At 35.7% G+C, this 21169-nt stretch overlaps 1 protein-coding gene across 2 annotated transcripts in view; it reads right to left on the reverse strand.

The window, feature by feature from the left end:
• Ets65A (DNA-binding protein D-ETS-3) overlaps positions 1-21169 on the reverse strand; it is an 81320-nt gene that overhangs the window by 31464 nt on the left and 28687 nt on the right. The window contains exons 1-3 of one of the 2 annotated variants that reach the window (XM_014239738.3): positions 11540-12998; positions 9842-9892; positions 3468-3551 (exon numbers count right to left, since the gene is read on the reverse strand). In XM_014239738.3, the coding sequence (XP_014095213.1) occupies positions 3468-3551; positions 9842-9892; positions 11540-11621 (217 nt within the window). In that variant the 5' untranslated portion in view covers positions 11622-12998. Of the gene's footprint in view, positions 1-3467; positions 3552-9841; positions 9893-11539; positions 12999-21169 lie in introns of those variants that run through there. The other variant, XM_036372299.2, reaches the window with a different exon arrangement.

The raw sequence follows: 21169 nt of genomic DNA on the forward strand, positions 1-21169 counted from the left end.
TGAAGGGTATTATGGCTTTGGTGCAACCGAAGTTAACATTTTTTCTTGTTCTTGTTCGTGTGAAGTTTGATTTTCATATGTCAATACTATGTGGTTGGCAGCTATTTGATTATAACGCCAAAAGTTTGTCTGACTATTTTTACCATTTAAAAAAATGTGTTTGCTTGAAATTGTGTGATTCATCCATCCACCTCTGTTGATGACGATAAAAAGTAATCGAAAAAGTAGTGTCTAATAATACAACGAATAGCACTCCTAAAATGAGCCGAAACCGGAAAAAACAAAAACTCGCCGAAGGCACTGAAGGCCATCCCAGCCGAGACTTATAGCAAATGTAAGAAAATTAGGTTAAACGTGAGCATGCTTGTGTTGGCTCATAAGCCTAATTTGAAAGCGATAATAAAGTATTGTATTACAATACGTGAAAATTTAGTTTTTGTGTTAGCCCGAGTTAAATTTGATAAGAACAGTAAACCTTTCAAGAGAGGAACTCACAGTGAGAAAGATATTTCTCGATTATATTGAGGGTAATGCTAGCGGGACTCAATTCTACATGGCCGTATCTGTCTTTTTAGCAGAATATACTTGTTACATAACGAGAGTTCAGTCGTTAACATTTTCTTACCGTAAAAAGTAGACCTCGAGGGGTCCAGAGAAAAAACACAAGAAATTCTTGGTGAATACTTCGTTCATCGAAGCTTAGCGAACACCACATAATCTTATGTGCTATGCACTTTTATTTCATATACCTATACATATATATTCTCTTGTCAACTCGGCTATATTATGTCGAATTAAAATAGCTTCACTCTTACTATATCAGCCCCAGCTGTTTTTATCATTCTTCAGTACAGGCATTTCAATTTGATTCTTCTCTATAATTAACCCTTCTGTTATTATTTTGGGTTCCGTTTGGAATTAACTATTTCGGCCGAACTTCTTTCCTCTCATTTGGTGTTATCTCACAATTGGGATAAATACGATTCATGAAAATTTTTTTCATGGTAAAAACCTGTCGAACGACTCCTGTTTTAAATATTTTTTACGTTGTAGCTCTGGCGACCGTCTCTAATAAATTATTAACATTTGGGTCAACATGCCTGCTTCTTGAACTAATTTTTATTTTTTTTTAATAAAGCTTTTTTTTCTATTTCTAAGATAAATCTACTATTCTATTAACGAAGATAAACATTTAAAATTTAATTAAATATACATCTATTGCATATCTTAATATTAATTTTTAGTTGTAAAAAATACTCATTTCAGGATCTGAGAATTTTCGCAATTATTTTAGGAAGTCTACTTTTGATAGAAGTGAAAAAAAATAAAATAAGCAAATCTCTGCATATTCCCATTTCACATTAAAAAAGAACTTACTCCTTCTTTTTTTAATTTATAACGGAATACAAAAATATGCATTACTTAGTGCCATTCCGTTACGGCCTGCAAGCGTTTCCGATTTATTTATATTAAACAAAAATGGCACGTGTGTAAGTGTACTCAAGGACTCCTGGTCACACATTTATACAGGCATATCCTTCTTAGTAAGTTTTACATACGCAACGCAGCACTCGACAGTTGCCTAAATGTATTTCGAAAATACATTTGCGAGTACCGAAACTTGAGTGTTGTTTTCTAAGCATATGATGCTTGAAAGTTTTTAGCTTGTTGCCCAACATTGCGACTATTGTCGACTAAATGAATTTGCAAATATGTATGCGAAAGTGTGCTTGCATATGAAACTGCAGTAATACGTTGAAATACAGTATTTATGTTTTTCATATCCTGCCACAACCACTTGTAAGCACTCATGAGGCACACATTCACTAAAATTTGCCCAGCGACTTTATTAAGCGGCATTACTGTTGAGGCTTCAGCGTTCGCATTGTTTCAATTTTATACTCATAAATGTGTGTACATATGTAAAGGCTCAGCGGAAAGCAATTGCATTTGCAAAAATAAACGCAATAATGTGTGCTCGCCGTTCGCTAATGGCTTGTACAATAGCTGCAGGAAGGTTACATTTCCTTAATACGCGTCGAGTTTTTTCGCATTTATTATTTAACAATTACTGGTCTGACTCTCAGCACGCGTTTGCAGATCGTATTTTTTTGTTATACTTGCTATAGTCTTCTGCTTGTAGGCATGAAGCCTGTCAATGCAGCTTCCTGTCCGAAGCACAATGCATTTCTCGTATAAGTCTTTGTTCAATATATCTGTCTACTCACCCATGCTATAACCGATAATAAACAAATATAGCTTCATATCTGCACAGTATGGTATGTGCACACCTCACTGCCTTCTTATGCATTTCTGCCAGGCCGAAAAACTTTCTTTATTGAAATCTCAACAAAAGTCAGTTTCGGCTTTTAGTAGTTTTAGTCATTGTACGACCTTCTGACGCGTGCCACGTATTGTCCGCTATGGCACGCGTATGTCTTCGTGACATTTCGACATATTTTACGCCTGTAACTGTATTTTTTCTCATTCATATTCGCCGCATAAAAATCAAAATGCATTGAATGTCAATTTTGACAAGCCAGATACCGCAAATGAACACTAACCCAAACACTAAACTTTCATGAACGCGTTTTGCGAGGACGCATTCAACTCTACACTTCATTGCACTTATATATTCCAATTCCCTGATTGCCACCGCCCCTGCTTCACCTAATCTATGCTTTTTCTACCGTTAAGCCACAGCTTCAACTTTAATTGAGAACGCTTTATAGAATTCCAATTGTTTCATTTCGGCCGCTTTTAGTAATGTTTCATTTTCCTCCACATTTTACACTCTCTCTCTCTCAAATATAAAACATTTTATTTGTCTTTCGAGTGTCTGTGAAGTGGCGAATTTCGGTTTGATTTGCTTCTACATGTAAATATGTTTATAAAATGTGGCAAACTCAATGCGCTAGCCAGCCAGTGAGCCAGTCAGTCAGCCTTCAAAGTACTCACAATACGAAGTTGCTTGGCTTTTGTGTTGAATTTTTTGCTTTTCGAGTATTTGGGCACACTTTAAAGTGGAGTGTTTTACCTTGCGCACAATTGCACACATTCACTTGCAACAATAGTTACTTGATGCGTGTGGTGGCCTAAGTGTTGTTGTCGTCCTGTCGTTTTTTGTTACGTCTCTGTGTCAATGTCGCTTTGATTTCGCATTGTTTTGTGGCCATATTTTAACACACACACACGCGCGTCGCAAATGGATTTTACTCGTTTTGCAGCGCTTTTAAAGCATTTTTAAAGTATTTGTTTCTGTTTTTTGTTCCTTTTTTAAGTTTTTCTCTTGAGTGGCACTCAATGATATTCGCATGCAGTAATGTGGCATAAAATACCATACTTTCACTATTCTGTGGCAATAAAATATTCGAAATCACTTTAGTTTTCATACTTTTCGAGCGTAAAGTGAAAATAAAGCGTATTCAAATTATTCGCAGTTAAAAAATGTATTTTTTTTTACTTACCAGGCTGTCTGAGATGCGAATGCGGATCAAGCGAAGACTTGCCAACGCTCACGCCCACGCTGCCTAGTGCATTTGAGCTGTAGCCTAAAAGTAAATAAAGAGAAACTTAGTATTTTACATTTTGAGGTTAGTTTTAGTTAGTTTAATTTTAAATAGAACTAATAGAGAACGCAAAAAACTTTTAATTAGCGCATTTTCTTAATTTTGTGTTCTTACTTCTTGTCTTTTAAGTTCAACAGCTAAGATTTTTTTTAGTAAATATTATTCGTGTGCTAGTGAAGAATTTGTGTCAAATATAAGATAATTTTTCACCTTTTGCAACTTGTAGATACCAGAAAGAAAAATTACAAAAAAATACGTTAACCTCGGTCGCACCGAAGCTATAATATCCTTCACAGATGCATTTCTTATATCATAAGAAGGTTTAAAAAGATATTTATCTTGATGTTGATCGGTCAGTGTGTTGGACAGCTATATGCTGTAGTTGTCCTATCTGAGCAATTTATTCGGAGATTCTCGAGCTGTCTCGGATAAAAACCATGTCATATTTCGTTAAAATATAATATATTATCAAATAAAAAATTTTTCAAAATAAGGACTTAATTTTGTTCGATCAGTTTGTATCGCTATAATAACTATATTTTATAGTGATCCGATATAGACGATTTCGACAAATGAGAAACTTCTTGCGGTTAAAGTACGTGTATGAAAGTTCAGATCGATATCTCAGAAACTGAGGGACTAGTTCGCGTATATATAGACATTTATAGCTAAATCAACTCAGCTCTTCACGCTAATCATTTATATACACACTTTATAGGATTTCCGACGTTTCCTACTGGGTGTTACAATTTTATTCCAGCGCTAAGATCTTCATTACTTCGAATTTGGAATCATTAGAAACCATAAAGAGACGCTTTTGATTAATTCTGAAGCTAAGCAATGACGGTATTAGTTTTTACAATAAATCAAGCCGAGGTAACAAGGAATGTACAAATGTTTCATCAAAGCATGAATTATATACTTCAAATATGTGAATTGTACCATATAGTACAATGTGAACAGCCCTTAACTTTACTTAGTACTCATTAGTGAACGTTCGTTCGCGAATATCATCAAATAAAACAATGAAAACTACTTGTATAGAGAAAGGGTCGATAATATTTATTCACTCAAAACCATAGGATCCATCTCATAAAAAATTGCGAGTAATTTCATACCTTACAACTTTTCAAGAAATAAAACAAAAATATTGGTCCAAATTGGTGCTAAGCTAAATATATTTTAATTTAAATACCGTTATAACAAAATAAGAGATGGAACATAGAATCCATATGGTGACTTATAGGTTTGGAGAATCCCTATAACCACAGCTCAGTAGTATAAAACTGAATATGATTATAAAATCACTCAAGGTAAAATTGTGAAAGAATGACCAGAAACTGATCTCTAAAACTTTATCTTAATACTTTTTGCAAAAGACTATGTCGAAAATAAACCATGGAATAATATGGCGTTGTAAACAAATTTAAATAAAGTAAAATATATTTCCCTCTTCTCTCATCTGAAAACCAAACCGTAATAGAACTTAAAATTACATAACCAAATTACTCTCCCCTTTCGATGGTCATGTCTCATGCAGAGAGCTCTTCAAAGTGACATAAAATCACCAAATTATGACTGACAGCTTAAGAAGCCACCTCAGGGCTAATATCTTATCAACCGCAAGCCGATCTATGAAAACAAACACACTATATTATGTGCACACACATAGCTGTGCATCAAATACCCTTTTTCAGAAGATTGCACAAACACCAAATGACACTCAAAATAACAAACACCAAAAATACAAAAACAAAACCAAAATCACAATCAAAGGTTGTTGGCATGAGGAACTTTTTAATAGATTGTGATTACAAAGCGATGAAACAATGCCGCAAGCGATTCAATTTAAAATTGTTCCAGAACGCAACAGTGCGAAAACAAAACGTGCAACAACACAAACAACGAGCGCAACACAGCCAATCGCACCCAACACAAAGCGGCTAGCCAAAGAACACTGAAAGTTGTTGTGTTGCCAAAAAAGCGAGAAGAAGTGACAAAAGTAGGCGCTATAGAAATTACACCCACAGGCGATGACACACAGCTGTGACACCGCCAGCAGCAACACAGCAACAGCAAAAACAACATGCTCGTGCTTTTATTTTTCTATTTTGGTTGTCACTTTGCGAGAACACGCGTACAACAACGCACGAATGTACGCAGCCACCAACGAAAAGCGCAATCACAGTTAACTTTGTGCAACAATAACAATGTATGTATGCTAGCATTGCGAATTGGTGTGATGTGGTGTGACAGTGATGTCGCTGATGATGTCCTTTGTGATGCCACTCAAGCGACAAGCGCGCACAATACAAAGTGGGGTGGTGGTGTGGCATGGTGTTCAAGCCAAACTTTTGGTTTTTTCGTATTCCATACAATTTGTGCTTTATGTTGTAAGTCGCAGGCAACGAAGCTGAAACTCCACAGGACATGCTGTGATTGAATACAAACTTTTTCACTTACTTATGTGTAGGGATGTATAAGAATGACATTATATGTGAAATGTTGCAAAAAATTTATTAAATGCTAAGAGTTAGAATAAATATGAAGAATAATTATGGTTTCAATTTTTGAGGAAAGAATCCTTTTGCAAAACACAAATTTACACTGCTGTAGGATTATTTAAATGTTTACAAAATACAAATAAATCTCAATTAAAAGGGCCATTGAATAGAGAATATCGGCAATCGGTGCCCGAATTTAAATACAGATCCGTTTATTATATAAACCCCAATTATCCTGTTGAATATCTCAAAAATAATTTGGCTGTAATGGGTGCTTGCATAAACTCTATCAACAAGAGGGACTTTAAGAACATAAAAATTATTTTGTTGAAAAACTTATGCTAAATGTTGGACTGAAATCCTCCTATAATAATATAATTGTACCAATGATCTGAATTTAACCTGGACTGGTCCATATAAACTGCGCGCGAACTGAATCGATAAAAAAAATTGCTGGATTGGTACAACCTTTTTTAAGTTCGTGTGAAGTTTGATCTCTATATGTTAATTAGCATCTCTTTGTTTACTGCTCAGATAGTTTGTCCGGCAATTTCTACCATAGAAAAAATGTAACAAAGTTTTCTGCAATTTTATGTTTTCAATGGAATCACGACTATGGAATCGTTAAAAATGATGCAAAATAGTTTTGAGGTGTCTACTTTTTCACGATCATAAGTATTTGATTGGCACAAAGCCTTTAGTGAAGTTATCGAAAGCTTGCTTCATGCAAGTCAGTCCACCTCTGTTAAAGACGATAGCAACGAAAAAGTTAAAGGAACAGTGTTTAAAAACGTGGTATTGGCATCAGAGAGATACCAGAAAATTTAACCTCCCTTAGGGATCGACTCAACACATTTTGGTTAATATTTTGGGTATGAAGCGTGTCAATGTTAGACTCATACCAGAGAACCTGAATCATTTACCAAACTAAGATGCTTGTCAACGCGACTGACGATTTATGAATATGAGGTCAAAATCTAGCAAATTGCGCTACAAAAATGAGAGAAAACCGAAAAAACTAGTCAAAGTCGGTCAGAAAGTAAGGTGATACCCATCGATTCATTTGATTACCGTGGTGTGGTTCATCATAAAATCGTTTCACGGGGTCAAACGGTCAATAAGTCATACTACTTGGCGGTTTTGAGGAGTCTACGTGAAGCTATTCGTCTTAAACGACCGGAGAGCAGAAAATTAATTAATTTTTTAGCAATATAATGCTCAGTCACATTCTAGCATAATTTTAACTGACTTCAAAACTGAAATAGCCGCTTCGGGCGAATGCGCCATAAGTAGATTAAAGCCATTAAAAGTCATTCGCTGAGGACCATCCCAGTCGCGGCTTATAACGTATTTTATTTCAATAATTGAAAAGAAAAAATTATGACGTGCAAACTCAGACATTTTTGAAAAAATATTACTTATTTCTACAATAAAGACCATTCTACTAAAATAGTAATCAAATAGTATCTCTGGTATAATCCTTCACTCATAAATTAGTACTTATTATATGAGTATTATATTTTAATTATTTCATTTGTAAAAGTAACTCATCTGATTAGCCAGTCAGCTTATAGTATAATATATAGTACGATCGAGCACATAAAGAGCTAATATGTCCCCCTTCTGCCCACTAACTGTCAATCAACAAACCAAGAACTATACTCACTCCTGCATCTGTTAAGTAAATTCGCTTTCATACACAGTCATCTTAACACGTCATTATCTTCAAATAAATCGCCCAACCCAAATGCGCAGATACTATTTACATGCACAACCCATGTTTCAGGTTAAGATTACGACTTCTTTCAACCAGTCATTCAATTGTGTAAACATATGCATTTATGTGTGTAAGTACAAGTTCATTTGAATGAAAATATTATTTGTTGTTATTGATTGTCGATTTGTTTAAATTGCACGCTTGAGTGAGCCCATTGTAGAAAATTGTCGAATGAAGTTGAACAAAATGCACAAATCTACTCGTATGTATGTTTTTTTTTTAAGGTAACTAAGGGGTAGAAGGGCATAGCCATTTAGGCGCATTAATAATGCCCAGCTACCCTTTTGGAAAATATTGCAATGGTGTGAAACTATTTATTGCTAGCCAACGGCTGTCAATGACACTTTCTTGCAGGGTATTTATGTACATATATGTGTGTGTTTCTTTACTTCTATACATACATTGGGTTAAGTTTACACACATGAATAGGCAACGCCTTTAATGTGCGTGTTCACAAGGACTAATCGAATACACGAAATGATTTTCACACCTTTGCGCTGTCATTTCAACAGATGTGTATGTGTGTGTGACCGTGTGTTTCTGGTAGGCGTCGATTTATTGAACTACATATACGCAAATACATGCACACTCACATATACATATTCATATATATTATACCATCGGGTGTGAACCTGTAAATGGGTGCGTTCTACCACAGGTGTTAAGAAACTTTGAAACTAAAAAAATTTTTCATTACTGGCACTTAGAAGTTTTACAGTGCTTGAGAAGTTGTACAGTGGTGATGATGATTTTCAGTAATTTTAAGCACTTCGAAACTTTAGTAATATTGAATTATAGATTATTATTACTTAAGAAAATGAAAAATTCTAACTTATTAGGGGATTCCCTAGGCATTGCAAAATCCTTTCAAACAAACAAAACAATCGCAAAAAAATTCAATTGCTGAAAAGTGTGCGATTCGTAGGTAGAGTGGCTGTATTTTGACACACCTAGGCCCTTAGGGGACCAAAGTCCTCTCACTCTATTGGCTTCTCTCTGAACCACCCCCTACTTCTGATGAACTTCATCGGTAAGACAAGTTTTATCTGTGCAACCTCCAAGACGTCGTCAAGAAACTCTCGACAGATGGCTGCGATTCTTTTCCTATGGAGAGCCATACAGTCGCATATAATATGTTTAAAGTCTCTTCCTCTTCTACTTCCTAACAGATTCTACAATATTCGCTATATGACGTTCCAAGTCTACTCGCATGTCTGCCTATAAGACCGTGGCCTGTTAGTACTCATACTGAGGCTCAGCTATGTTTGTCGATTCAATATCTACAAATTGCCAGAGGCATTTATATGCCCTCTTTATCGAAATATAGTTGTAGGGTAGTGCCTGTTCTGGCTAGTTAATCTGCTACACAGTTCCCGAGGATATCACTATGTCCTGAGACCCATTGCAGCTTTATCGTGAAAAAGTATGTCAGATCCGCTAGGAGATCGAGGCTAATAAGAGCAATAAAATGTAGCAAAATAATTGTAATCCCATGCCAGCTATCATATTACAAATAAATACCCATATTTCAGTGAAATTTTGTTAATTAATAAAGTCTCTTCAATCATAAAATTAACTATTTCTTTGTTGTTTTTCCAAAGTAAGAGGCATGTAAAAAGACAAATTCGTAAAACGTTTGCTCAATTTTCGTTTGTTTGTCATTCACGAGAGTTTGATACTTCAAATTCTTTGTTTCACTTAAAGTTGCTATAAATCTTCATTGGGGTCTTCTCGAACTCGTGATCGCTTTGGTATAGCACTTTTGCATTTGGTGCCCTCATGCAATCTCAATCCCTATTATGTTTTTACAGTGTTGGATAAATTAAAAGCCTTAAGCTAAGTTGAAGAGAAAAGGAGGCCTTAAATTACAAACAATTTTTATTGTCTATACTATTTCACATATCGTAAGATACAATATGCTCTCCACATATATTCAGCAAAAGTATAACAATAAATGTCGTGACGTGTCTAAAGAATGTGTTTTAACTTACCTTGCGACTGCGTAGAACCATGCGATCCCCAAGAGGATTTGTACGAAGAATCTGTAACAAAATCGAGAAAAATTTTAATGCTAGACTTATATAGTAAACAAGTAAAACAGAAAGTACTATATGAGCATGCTGAATATAAATATACCAAAATTCAATGGAAACTGGTCAATGCCGTTGAAAATTGAGGGTTGCAAACTGCGTAGTGTTTTAAAGCTAAGCTTCATCTAATTATTGTGTTTGAAAAGTTATTTCAACACATATTGTATAACATTTCTTAATATACATATAAAACATTTTATCTCAAATACCATACATGTACTCTTATTGCAAAAATTAGCTAAATCGGATAGTAATGCTCAAATAAATAATAAAAATCATTTTAAACAGCTTCATTCGCATTCCTTTAAGTAAAATATTTGTTAAACTTTCTGAAGTTATATTTTATTCATTAAATCAAACATATTTTTACGAGTAAATAGCAAATAGATTGATCAAATGTGTGGTTTTGCCGGCGCCACATACTTTAACAGAGTCAAATGGAAATTAATTGGTTATAGGTATGTTTAGCTCAATTTTCTATTCCATAAATCACTGTTCCTAACTTCATTATCATTTAAACTATATCAGTGATCATTCTAGGACTTCATATCGGCTGAACATTGGTCTTTCTTTATTGCTTAATTTTCAATTAGCGCTACATATTAATTTTTTGTTCTCACTTTGCTTAAAATTAATTTCGAAATCCTTCTATAGAACTCCTATACTACATAACGTCGATTGAACCCTGACAGTATGACAAATTAATGAACCAAATAAAGTATATAGTTAGATAAAAATTACGTGTCACATTTTATCCACGGTAACTACAAAGCTACGGACCAATTTTAGTAAAATTTAGCACAGTGTGTCCAGTTTGATCGAACTTGAAAGTTAGGTTAGTTTATATCTCAATTATGAAAAATTAAAACAACTTATAAATAAAAATATAGGTATATTTCTAAACATAAACATATGTTCAAAAAAAAAAAAATAATAATTTTAAACATAATTTTAATTAAAATTCCAATGCGAAAATTCATTATTTCTTCCATTAAAAACTGTTTTTATGTCGATTTCAAGTAAAACCACTTGGATTCTTCAGCCGGCAATAACGTTTTCGTAATTAATATTTTCACTGCATTGAATAGTTTATTATAATACTGCTTAATGCACAAAGCCATAACAACGCGTGGCCGGATCTCCTAGTTCTAATATATATTTTATATCGCATATTTGAAGCATTACATATTTCAGGTTAGAACGGTAGTGCCTACTAATATATAGAAAAAAACTATGTAAGTTTCTGATAAAATTTTTATTTTAGAAAATTTTTTTTGCACATATCCGTAAAGTTCTCTAGTAAACACTGAAGCAAAATAATTTATCTAATTATATTTATTGAAAATAACTATAAGCTGAGACTTGAGATAGTCTAAGTCTTTGAATTTTTGGCATAAAAATATAATGATTCCCATCTTTAAAGTTCATAAAAATCATCAATTAAATAGCATAAAAAGTAAAAAAAAAAACACTTTATCACAGAATGTAAACCTTTTTATCATATATTCAAAAAAACAAAATAATTTTAAATAGTATCCCATTCTAAATAATCATAACAGCTTGAAATTAAATCGCCTTTCGATATATTACGGAACTCACCTGCGAATAACATTGAAAAATTGCTAAAACTTCCCGTCGAACGTGACAAATAATCAGCTGATGTTTTAATGTCAAGCATCATGGCACCAGGACACAAATGGGCGGCGGCAATTTTTGCGTTATCCAGCACACTGCCGACGGCAAATGTGCGCAGTTGCACTAAACAACACGCAATGCACTGACAATGATTTACAGTTCACTTTGCACAAAGAGTTGCACTAAACAAGATTAAGTTTATAATTTTTCTACAGTTACTAAAAGCGAATAGCACAATTTAATTGGTATAAATCCAATTTTGTTCGACATAAATATTCACAAATTTAAATTAGCCATAAAAGTTGCGAGAATTCGAAGGAACAAATCAACTTATAGCTGAAAAAAGATTTAACAGCGTTCAAGTTTACACACTTGTGAGCAATAAAATGGCAAAATTAGTATGTGAAATCATGTGCTCACGTCAAACCGCAACCGAATCCTTCAAATATTTATATTTGTATGTGTAATTTTGTCGGTCACACCGGAAGGTAATAACACCGGAGACCAACAATTTGGTCGACGAGCGCTTTGTTGTTGCTGCAGCCGCTGTCGTCACACAAAAGTTTTTCTAATGCCCACGTGAAACTTGCGCTGGAACAATGCGCGCTCGCAAATATTTGTTGGGCGGTCAGCAAAAGATGTGAATTGCCGTAACCGACACTCCTTCAAAATAATTTATTTCAAATGTAACAACGCGCATTCACTGAATGTGAATTTATTTATATGTGGCAATGCCTTAGTATTTGTAATATATATATTAAGTGTTTATGTATAGGTGAGCGCTTTCAAATGCTACACACAAACGTACATGTGTATGTACGCGCTGGCCTCTGGTGGCGCGCGGGCAGGCTAGATGGTGCCTTACTTTGGCACACTGGCGGAACAGGAAAAGGAACGGGAAAAATGACGATCGGAACCGGTTACCGTTACCGGACACCTCGACTTCCGGACAACTTTGGTCGCTGCCGCCGCCTTCGCTGGAACGCCGACTGTTCGTTGGCAGCACAAGCACTTCAGCACTACCTATTTATATATTTTTCAAATGCGTACGCGTATTGGCGTGATGTTTGCGCATAGATTTATCTATATTTAAGTAGAATAATATGTAATTAATTTAGTCTGGTAGTCTCTTTAGTAGCGCTGTGCCTTGTCAATAGAAAGTCACTTGAAAATTTTCGATTGTGAAAATCTTTGCTGAACAGTTTCTATTTTCCGTACTTTTGCTCAAGTATTATTCACTGATATTGGCTTAGGTTTGCACCTGTAGCGCTGCAGGCCTAAACGTATAATGTGGATTATGTAAAACTACAACAAACACTTAAGCTCGTAGCAGTGACTGCTGTTTTTGTAATATAATTTTGTGTGGAATACTTTGCACGTTCGTCTTTATTACACCGGATTGCGACCGATCTGTGGCACGGCAACGTAACAATTGATTTCATTCCGTCACCAAATCGCGCATATCCTGCCCAGTTACCGGGCTCTGTCGCAGCCCGATTGCAGTCGCCGCATCATACCACACCGAACAACCCCCTGCCATGTTGTGCACCGCCAACACACCCACTGCCAACCACGTTAAGCGAAAAGCACACCAGCAGCAGGGGTGAGTTTGCGGATGTGGTGAATGTGGGTTGGTTGACTCGACGTTTGACTTCGCTACACACACATGTACACCACCCACCCACCAACGGTTTGCGCAGTTGGTGTTGCTCACTAGTGTCGTTTCGGTTTCATTGCCTCAACTACACTTTAGGGGTGTTCCTCTGCAGTTCTTGTATGCGTGTTCGCTTAATCCCAACGTAAGCGCGTTAACAGCAAGAGAAATACACTAGTAGCACCAATATAACACAAAGCGCGCAACAATAATAACGTTATATGCATAAAGCACCCATATTGATGGCAACACCAACACTTGAAGCCCTGCTCACACACCAACAATCCATTTTCCGTTGGTACACCAATCAGCGTCAAGACAAGGTGTGGCCTACTCACACATGCACAGCGCGCACACAAAAGCAGTCGACGTACTCACACATAGAAGCACACATACATACGCATAGATACGTGTGCATGCGCTGGTTATTCTCAATACAAAAACGAGCTTTACAAATGTTTCTACGCATCAATGAGTTGACGAGAGATTCAACTACTGGCGGAGAGAGTGAGAGCGCGTACGGTGCTGGAGTGCGAATTGACAGGATATGTGGGCAGGAAGAAAGGAAACGCACAAGGAAAATAGTCGGAAATTTTTGCCAAATTATTGAAAAACATACAAATTAATATTGAAAAATATGTAAAAAAAAATAAAAATAATAAAAAATAAAACATACCAATGTGATATGCGAAATTGGGCACCGCTGAAGGTCTACAAGTGCGGTCTGGCTTAATGGGCGTGCTTCACTATATGATATTGTGGTTATATTCGAGTATATTATTTTTGTTAAAAATAAAAAATATTTAGTCTTTCCAAATATTCAAAAAAAAAAAACTGTAGTGAATATTTAATCTCATTAAACCTAAAAATTAAGTATAATTTAAAGACAAATGTATATAAGATGTAAACAGAACTAAAAAAAATTTTAAAGACATTTTTATGATTCCAAACCTTATTTTGGGATTTACTATTTATGATACAAAAAGTAACTACTGTTTCCTGGAAATTTTCAATACATATAGAAAAAGTATTAAAATCCACTTTCAGGCATATTTTCTGAATATGTTCGTTAGGTAACTATTTTATATAAATCATTTGAATACTTTTTCTCTGATTTGATCAATAAAATACCTATATAGTGAAACGAAAAACAAAAATTCTTTAATATTTAATTTTCATGAATGAACAACTTTCTTGACTATAGCACTTAACTATAATTTTGAATGGTAAAAAAATGGTCTGATGTGATAATATTTTTAGTAATTAAAAGCTATTCGAAAGATAATTTTTCATGGTTAGGACACGATCCCTGAATAAAAAGCTAGAACCAGCTCACAAAAATATCATATATGAAACATATGAATATAATCTCAAACTCTAGGACAAAATAAGTAATCTTATTAGCTGTTAATGAACAGAATATTTACAGAAAGAGCTCGATAATTTAGTAGTCGGTTTCGAAAGCTATTGAATTAATTTAGAAAAAAGAACGAAAAATAAAAATTGAAAAACAGTCTAAATTTCAAAACGCACCGGTTTCAGAATTTCAGCTTACAAACGCGCTCGTTAAACTGCAGCTCGAGAAAAATTCATACCTACTCCGAAATAAACTTCTCACACACCATTTTCAGTGTGGGTGTTTTAATATAGTAATCTGAAGCCTCTCTCCATCATACGGTCCCACAACAATACAACACCACTGCCAGCACAAACCGTTAAAGTAAGCGTGCGGTGCCCTTTCTAGTGGGTGACAGACGAAGCAACAAGGACGGATGTATTATCCACTTCCTTTTTCCTTCCACCAAACACAAGGATATTACCGTTTCGTCGTCATTGTCGTCGTACTCCACACTCACTCACGCACACAACGCTGATATAAATATTATGCTGTTGTAATGGGTATCCACCATCGCACAACGCGTGAAACTCCTCGCGTCGCGCGCACTCTCTTTCTCGCATGCCCAGACGCTGGCTTGCTCTTTCCTACATTCTGACACAAGACTTGGTGGCGTTAGGCAGTGACTTGTGGGGCGCTTCGTTAGCGCGAAGATTGAACAACACAATGGTGGCACTAGCACCATGGTATACTTACCGCCATATCTATGTGTGTGTGTAAGTTTGTATACTTCTGTAGTTGAGAATATGCTACTAGTTGGTGGCAACTATTATGGTGCTCATAATGCAGGCAAACAGCTACTAACTTTAAACACTCATGTAGTCGCAAACATTGAGGCGCAAAGCGTGGGTGCAGCGCCCAAGCACCAGCGAGACGATGGAGCGGTCGGTTCAAGGCGGGCCGGCGACACTGCGCTCAATAAGTATGATTTTTTTCTCAAACTTTTCTTAAGCGTTTAGGCGTGTGTCATGGTGTTTTTGATTGTAGGCTAAGGAGTCTTTGAGAATGAATGGCAAGGAATGCGAATGAGTTCTACGCACACCGTTGGAATATGATAGAGGAAGGAACAGTTAAGTGGTGCCCACTCACGCTGCCGACTTACTCGCTGATTGTAGCAAGCCCAATATGTGCTTATATATATATATGTAAATGTGTATATTTGTGTGTGCATTGGTGTATACAAGTCATTAGTAACGCCTGCAAATTAAACATTTCAACATAACTACAAGCACTTCAGTATATATACATCGTACATATGTATGCATATTATATACGCTTAGCACGGCATTTAGTTGTGGGGATATTGAAGCTTGTAGTTTAGCATATAAATACCTTGTACGTTCGAATAATTCGCAAATATTGATATATATATATATATAAGATCCCTATTAGGAAAATGTATATGAACGTCAGCACTAATGCTACCTTTTATTAGGTCCTATTTTCTTTTTATTAGTATCTTTATAAAAATATTCTCTCCAAGCTTCTTAATACTAAAACCAACTAATTACTACCGCAAGCTCAAGGTTTCTCAAATATAAAATACAAACAAACGAGCTCTTCGCGTCAAAATTTCAGCGAAGTAAAAATATATATAATATTTCGAGGTTTATCTAGTGTTGCAATTTGGTAACTCACAACTTTATCGTAAAATTTGACATTTTTGATGTTATACTTACTCAGAACAATTTGACATACGAGCGCTATTTGTGCTGTTTACAGTAACTTAAAATATTCATCTCGGTCAAACAAATTTTTTATTAAATCGCAAACATTTTCGCGCGATTACTTTTTAAAACTTTCGACGTGGATTAACTCAGCAACAGTGCATCTTTCAATTTAATTTAATTTTTGGCGATGAAGCTCCATCAAGGGCCAGTGTTTCTCGATGGTATTGTGAATTCAATCGAGTTCATAGATCAAAACGAATTTCGCTATGCGCTAATTGATATTACAAGATCGTCATGCGACCTATCGTGAGATTGAGAAAACTCTGAGCACTAGTGGGAGCAGCATTTACGAGTATTTAATATTGCATAAATATTTGACTGGCAAAAGTTATAGTTGTTTTTTTGCAAAATTCGATGTTCTTAATCAATTTACTTAGTTGTCTTAGAGGGCCATACACCTAATGTTTTTCAATAACTTTTTTGTTCTTCGAGTTGTAGTTTACCCCATATCAGCAATGACTTCTTCATTGTTGCTAAATTTTTATCCAGCGAGTATATCCTTCACGTCTGGGAACAGGAAGAAGTGTCATTAGGATCCACCTAATCATTTCTATCGATCCCTTTTATTATCAAATAAACCTTTCATATAAACGATTTCAGTTTGCTCCATAATTACCAAACGAATTCTGTATTCTGAACAATATTAATAATTTTTGATATATTTTCTAAACAAATCGTTTTCACTTTTGATCGAAAAACGTACATATGGTACAAAATTAAAGAGAGCAGTAAGCTCGTTTTTTTCGTTATTCGGAAATAGGAAAAAAATTTTAATCGATCAGGTTTGCGTGCATAGTTTAAATGGACGAGTCGGAATTGAAGTATAAATTCGCCAATATTCACGGTATATTCACAGTATATTCATTATGTGAGAGCTTATTAAAGCTTTTTCCAAGATTGTATGATTAAGAATGTCATGTGCACAAATTTTTATTTACTCAATACTTCAAGTATTTTTGTTGTATTGCAATGCAAATTCAGAATATTTTGTAGAGGAATTAAGCTACTTTCAAAGATTCCTCCACTACCATGTACCAGTACGTTTCAGGTACAAACTTTACTAAATTTCCTACCAGTCCTGCTGCAGTGTACACACTGTTATTTATAAGAATAAATGCATATACACTCACATCTATACCAATATAAAATAAGCCAGTGTTTTGCTCCTCTTAGGCTGTGTTCTGGAAAATTCATTTTGACGCCAGCGTGCAAGCAGCCGGCGTTGTAAGAGGAAATGAAAAGTGTGAGGTATTTAATTAATTTTTGAGTTCATTGAAAAACAAAAAAACAAAATTAAAAACGCCTCAAAGCAACAACAACAACCACAGTTGAGAAGCAAAAACGAGCAAAAACAAACCAAAAATAAAGTAAAAGCAGAAAGCAAACTTTTGCAAACGCCAAAGGCAATCTCTTTACGAGCCATTCATTTCAGCCACACCAATAGCTCGTTCCGCTTCACACAGAAAGCGCAATCCCGTTGCAACTACTGACAGCCATAGCGGAGTGTTCACGATATTATATGGATTTGTGTGTGTGTATGCGTTGGCTTAAAGCGGCACGTAAATTGAACTTGTGAATACTTGAAATTTGTACTTTTTATAACAAGAAAAAGCAAAAAGAATACATTTGAAACGTTAAAGAAAAACGAATATTGTAGTTGGAGAATTTTTCAAATATATAGTATATATATATACATATACCATATATATATAAATGCTTGTTGTTGTAGTAGCAATCAAATTGCTGTCGAAGTTTAATATCATTTGTTTGCCGTTGCGTAATGTTAGCTTCACGCATACATACACCATCAAATACACACCTACAAGAGCTTATATATAATAGTGTAATACCGGGTTACGCATACGCCATGGCATGCAATTAAATATTTTGTTTTGGGTGTGTAGATTAAGGGCGTTTTGTGGCAACTAATGAGTGATCCTACTAAACTCATACATATATATTCGTGAGACTTAAACTACGTGCTAAGCAAAATACCTAGAATATAGAATTTACATTATTCAAGACATTCACTTTATGCTTCATGGCAGCGTGACCAAGCTCTAGTAAAGTTGTGTGGGTAGTCCAAAAAGCAATTTGCTGTTGAACGCATTAAACGTAGCCGAGCGTGCAAAATGTCCGAGCAGCAAATAATAGCCCCTGGAGCTAAGTGCGGGAGGAGTGTGGAACATTAAAGTAATGCTTCGAGGCGTTGTATGCTAATTACCGACACATTTTCTGAATTAATGTGCGCAAATGCATACATATGGTATATACATACAGACATACATACATATAGCTAGAACTGTTATGAGTTTAAAGTTCTACTCCAATCCATTAAACAGCATTCAGTGCTGTGGCCAAAATACGATTTGCCCTCTTTGTTGTTGTTGGGTGGCGCACAAACACGCCTTCTATTGCGCTTAAGACTGTGCAACGCCACCGGCACGTCCCTGCCACCGCCCACACTTGCTGCGTGTTGATTATCTGACACCGAAAAGTCAACTAGACATCAACGCAAACATCACAGCTCGCTTATGGCTCAATCAACCGCCACTCCTAATGTGCATCGATGCCAGAGGGGTCAGTAGTCAGTCACCTAGTGCACAGTAGCTAGTATACAAACCGTCGTAATATTTATATGTGCACTCATACACACGGTTCGCTATCTTGATTGCGCGCGACCGTTTTAATAATAAGAAACGCAATCAGTGTGCGATTTGTTTTCTTAAGCAACATATTGACTGGCGCTGTGTTGCAGCTTTATTGCTTGCAATACGATATTTGTACGACTGCCAGCGATGTGCTAAATCAACAACAAACATTAACTAACATGGAACAACAACAATAAATAATAATACAACAATAATAAATAATAGTATAAATACACACACACACACGTGATATAAGTCGATGTGTACGCGTATATTTGTTTGCGTTGTTGTTGTTCTTACAACAACACGTGCCCATTAATGACGTATGAATGATGTAACACGCGATTGGCACGTGCCGCTCAATGTGCCACCAGCTTCCACCACCAACTATTGCTCATTTCTTTAGTAACTTAACTGCTTCTTGGCTTATAAAGTTCTGGTTGTTATTATGATTGTAGCAACGCCCGCTCCTTCAATGCTGTTTTTTTAGTAATTTCTTCTTTTTTTTTTTGCTCTTTTTCAGCATACATGTTGTTATTGTCGCATTTGTTGTTGTGCTTGTATTTATGTTGGTACTTTTGGTTCCACACTGTGGTGTGACCATGCTCCGCTGTTGTGCGTAAACCAAACTTTCGTTGCGGATCAAAATTCAATAATGCGAATTTGTTGAGTGGCAGCTACTTATTTCCGCCTTTAATGTGTTACGCAGTTGTTGTTTCATTTTTCGCTATTGGCTCATGGCTAAATACTTTTGGTGCTCATGCTGAGCGGTTCTTTGGTTGTAATTATAGTATATATAGAAGTTGGTATGAGTACATTGTGAAATTTTGTAGAGTGTGGCAAGCTCCTAAATAATATAATAATTCATAACCAAAAATATTTGGAACTTTTTTGTCATATAGAGTATACTTGAATATCCATATACACCTATTTTTCAAATGTATTATTGTTGCTTCACCAATGAGGCCCGTGAATCATTTCGCATTACCGTTTTTTCTCCCTTCTGCTTTATTTCTACTACTGCTTAGGTTGGGTTTGTGTCTTTCAGCCAGAGGAGGTGATATTAAGGCAGCAGTAGATTATTCCCAAGTGCAGTCTCTTTCAGGGAAGTAAGCATCTACTTCAACAGCAGAGCGGCTATATTAGCTTATAGCTCGCTCACTGTGTGCTCGAAGTTGGCTAAGGAGTGTCTACCCCCACCATTCTGACTATCAATAACATCAAGCATCCACGTCCCGCTTATATCGGAGTGCAAACGAGCAGCATCGCCGTTATTCTCCTGCGTTCTAGCACTAGACCTATGGAACCCGCGTGAGCTTATCGACCCTTGGTCGATGACACGCTCCTGTGAGACTTCGGGATCTTTCTGGCCTAGAGTAGAACGCAGGAGATCCACTGAACTAATTTCTCTCAGCGAGGTTCATTTTGCCGCAATCGTAGGAGTTCTAATTGAACATTGTTCAATAGGCATGCATGCGGAAAGGTTAAATATCTTAGCGGACTCTAATTATTGAAATTGCAGAAATAATATAATCCATTTTCGAGATGAAAGCTGAGTACAGAAATAAATCTAGATGTTTGTATAAAACTGTAATGCCATTCACTTATTTTTAAGTTTATTGATAATATCATCAAATTCATTTACTTAGAATATTTCATTGAAAACTGAACTCTTCGAAATAGGACCTGCGCTGCTTCTATCTGAAACCAATACAAGACAAGTTTTTTGTACTCTTTTGTACAGTCACTAATGATTACTCATAAAAAATTTTACAACTCAAGAGCGAATCTGACTTATTTAAAAATTGATACTAGTAACATTGATCTACTTGATTTTTCTTTTAAACATACAGAGAACTTATTCGAAACTAATGCCTAACTTAGTTATTTTTATAGTTATGGCCCTGAGCAGGGTTTAGACATGATTAAAATACATGAATTTATTTCTTAGAGAAATTTTTAAAAACCAGTGGGCTGAGGACTATTTAAGTGGAATTCCTCCTCAAACACAATTGGAGGCTATATCTGCGTAGGAGTACACACAATCATTATAATTGAAGTCAGCTATAAATTTCAGACGACAGCAGCTTTCGACGAAATTGTGGCTGCCTTACTACGTAAATGACTTTGGGGTTTCTTTCTATAGCTTCCTGAAGAATACAT

This window comes from Bactrocera oleae, chromosome 6 (assembly GCF_042242935.1).
Source record: "Bactrocera oleae isolate idBacOlea1 chromosome 6, idBacOlea1, whole genome shotgun sequence".
NCBI classification, from domain to species: Eukaryota; Metazoa; Arthropoda; class Insecta; order Diptera; family Tephritidae; genus Bactrocera; species Bactrocera oleae.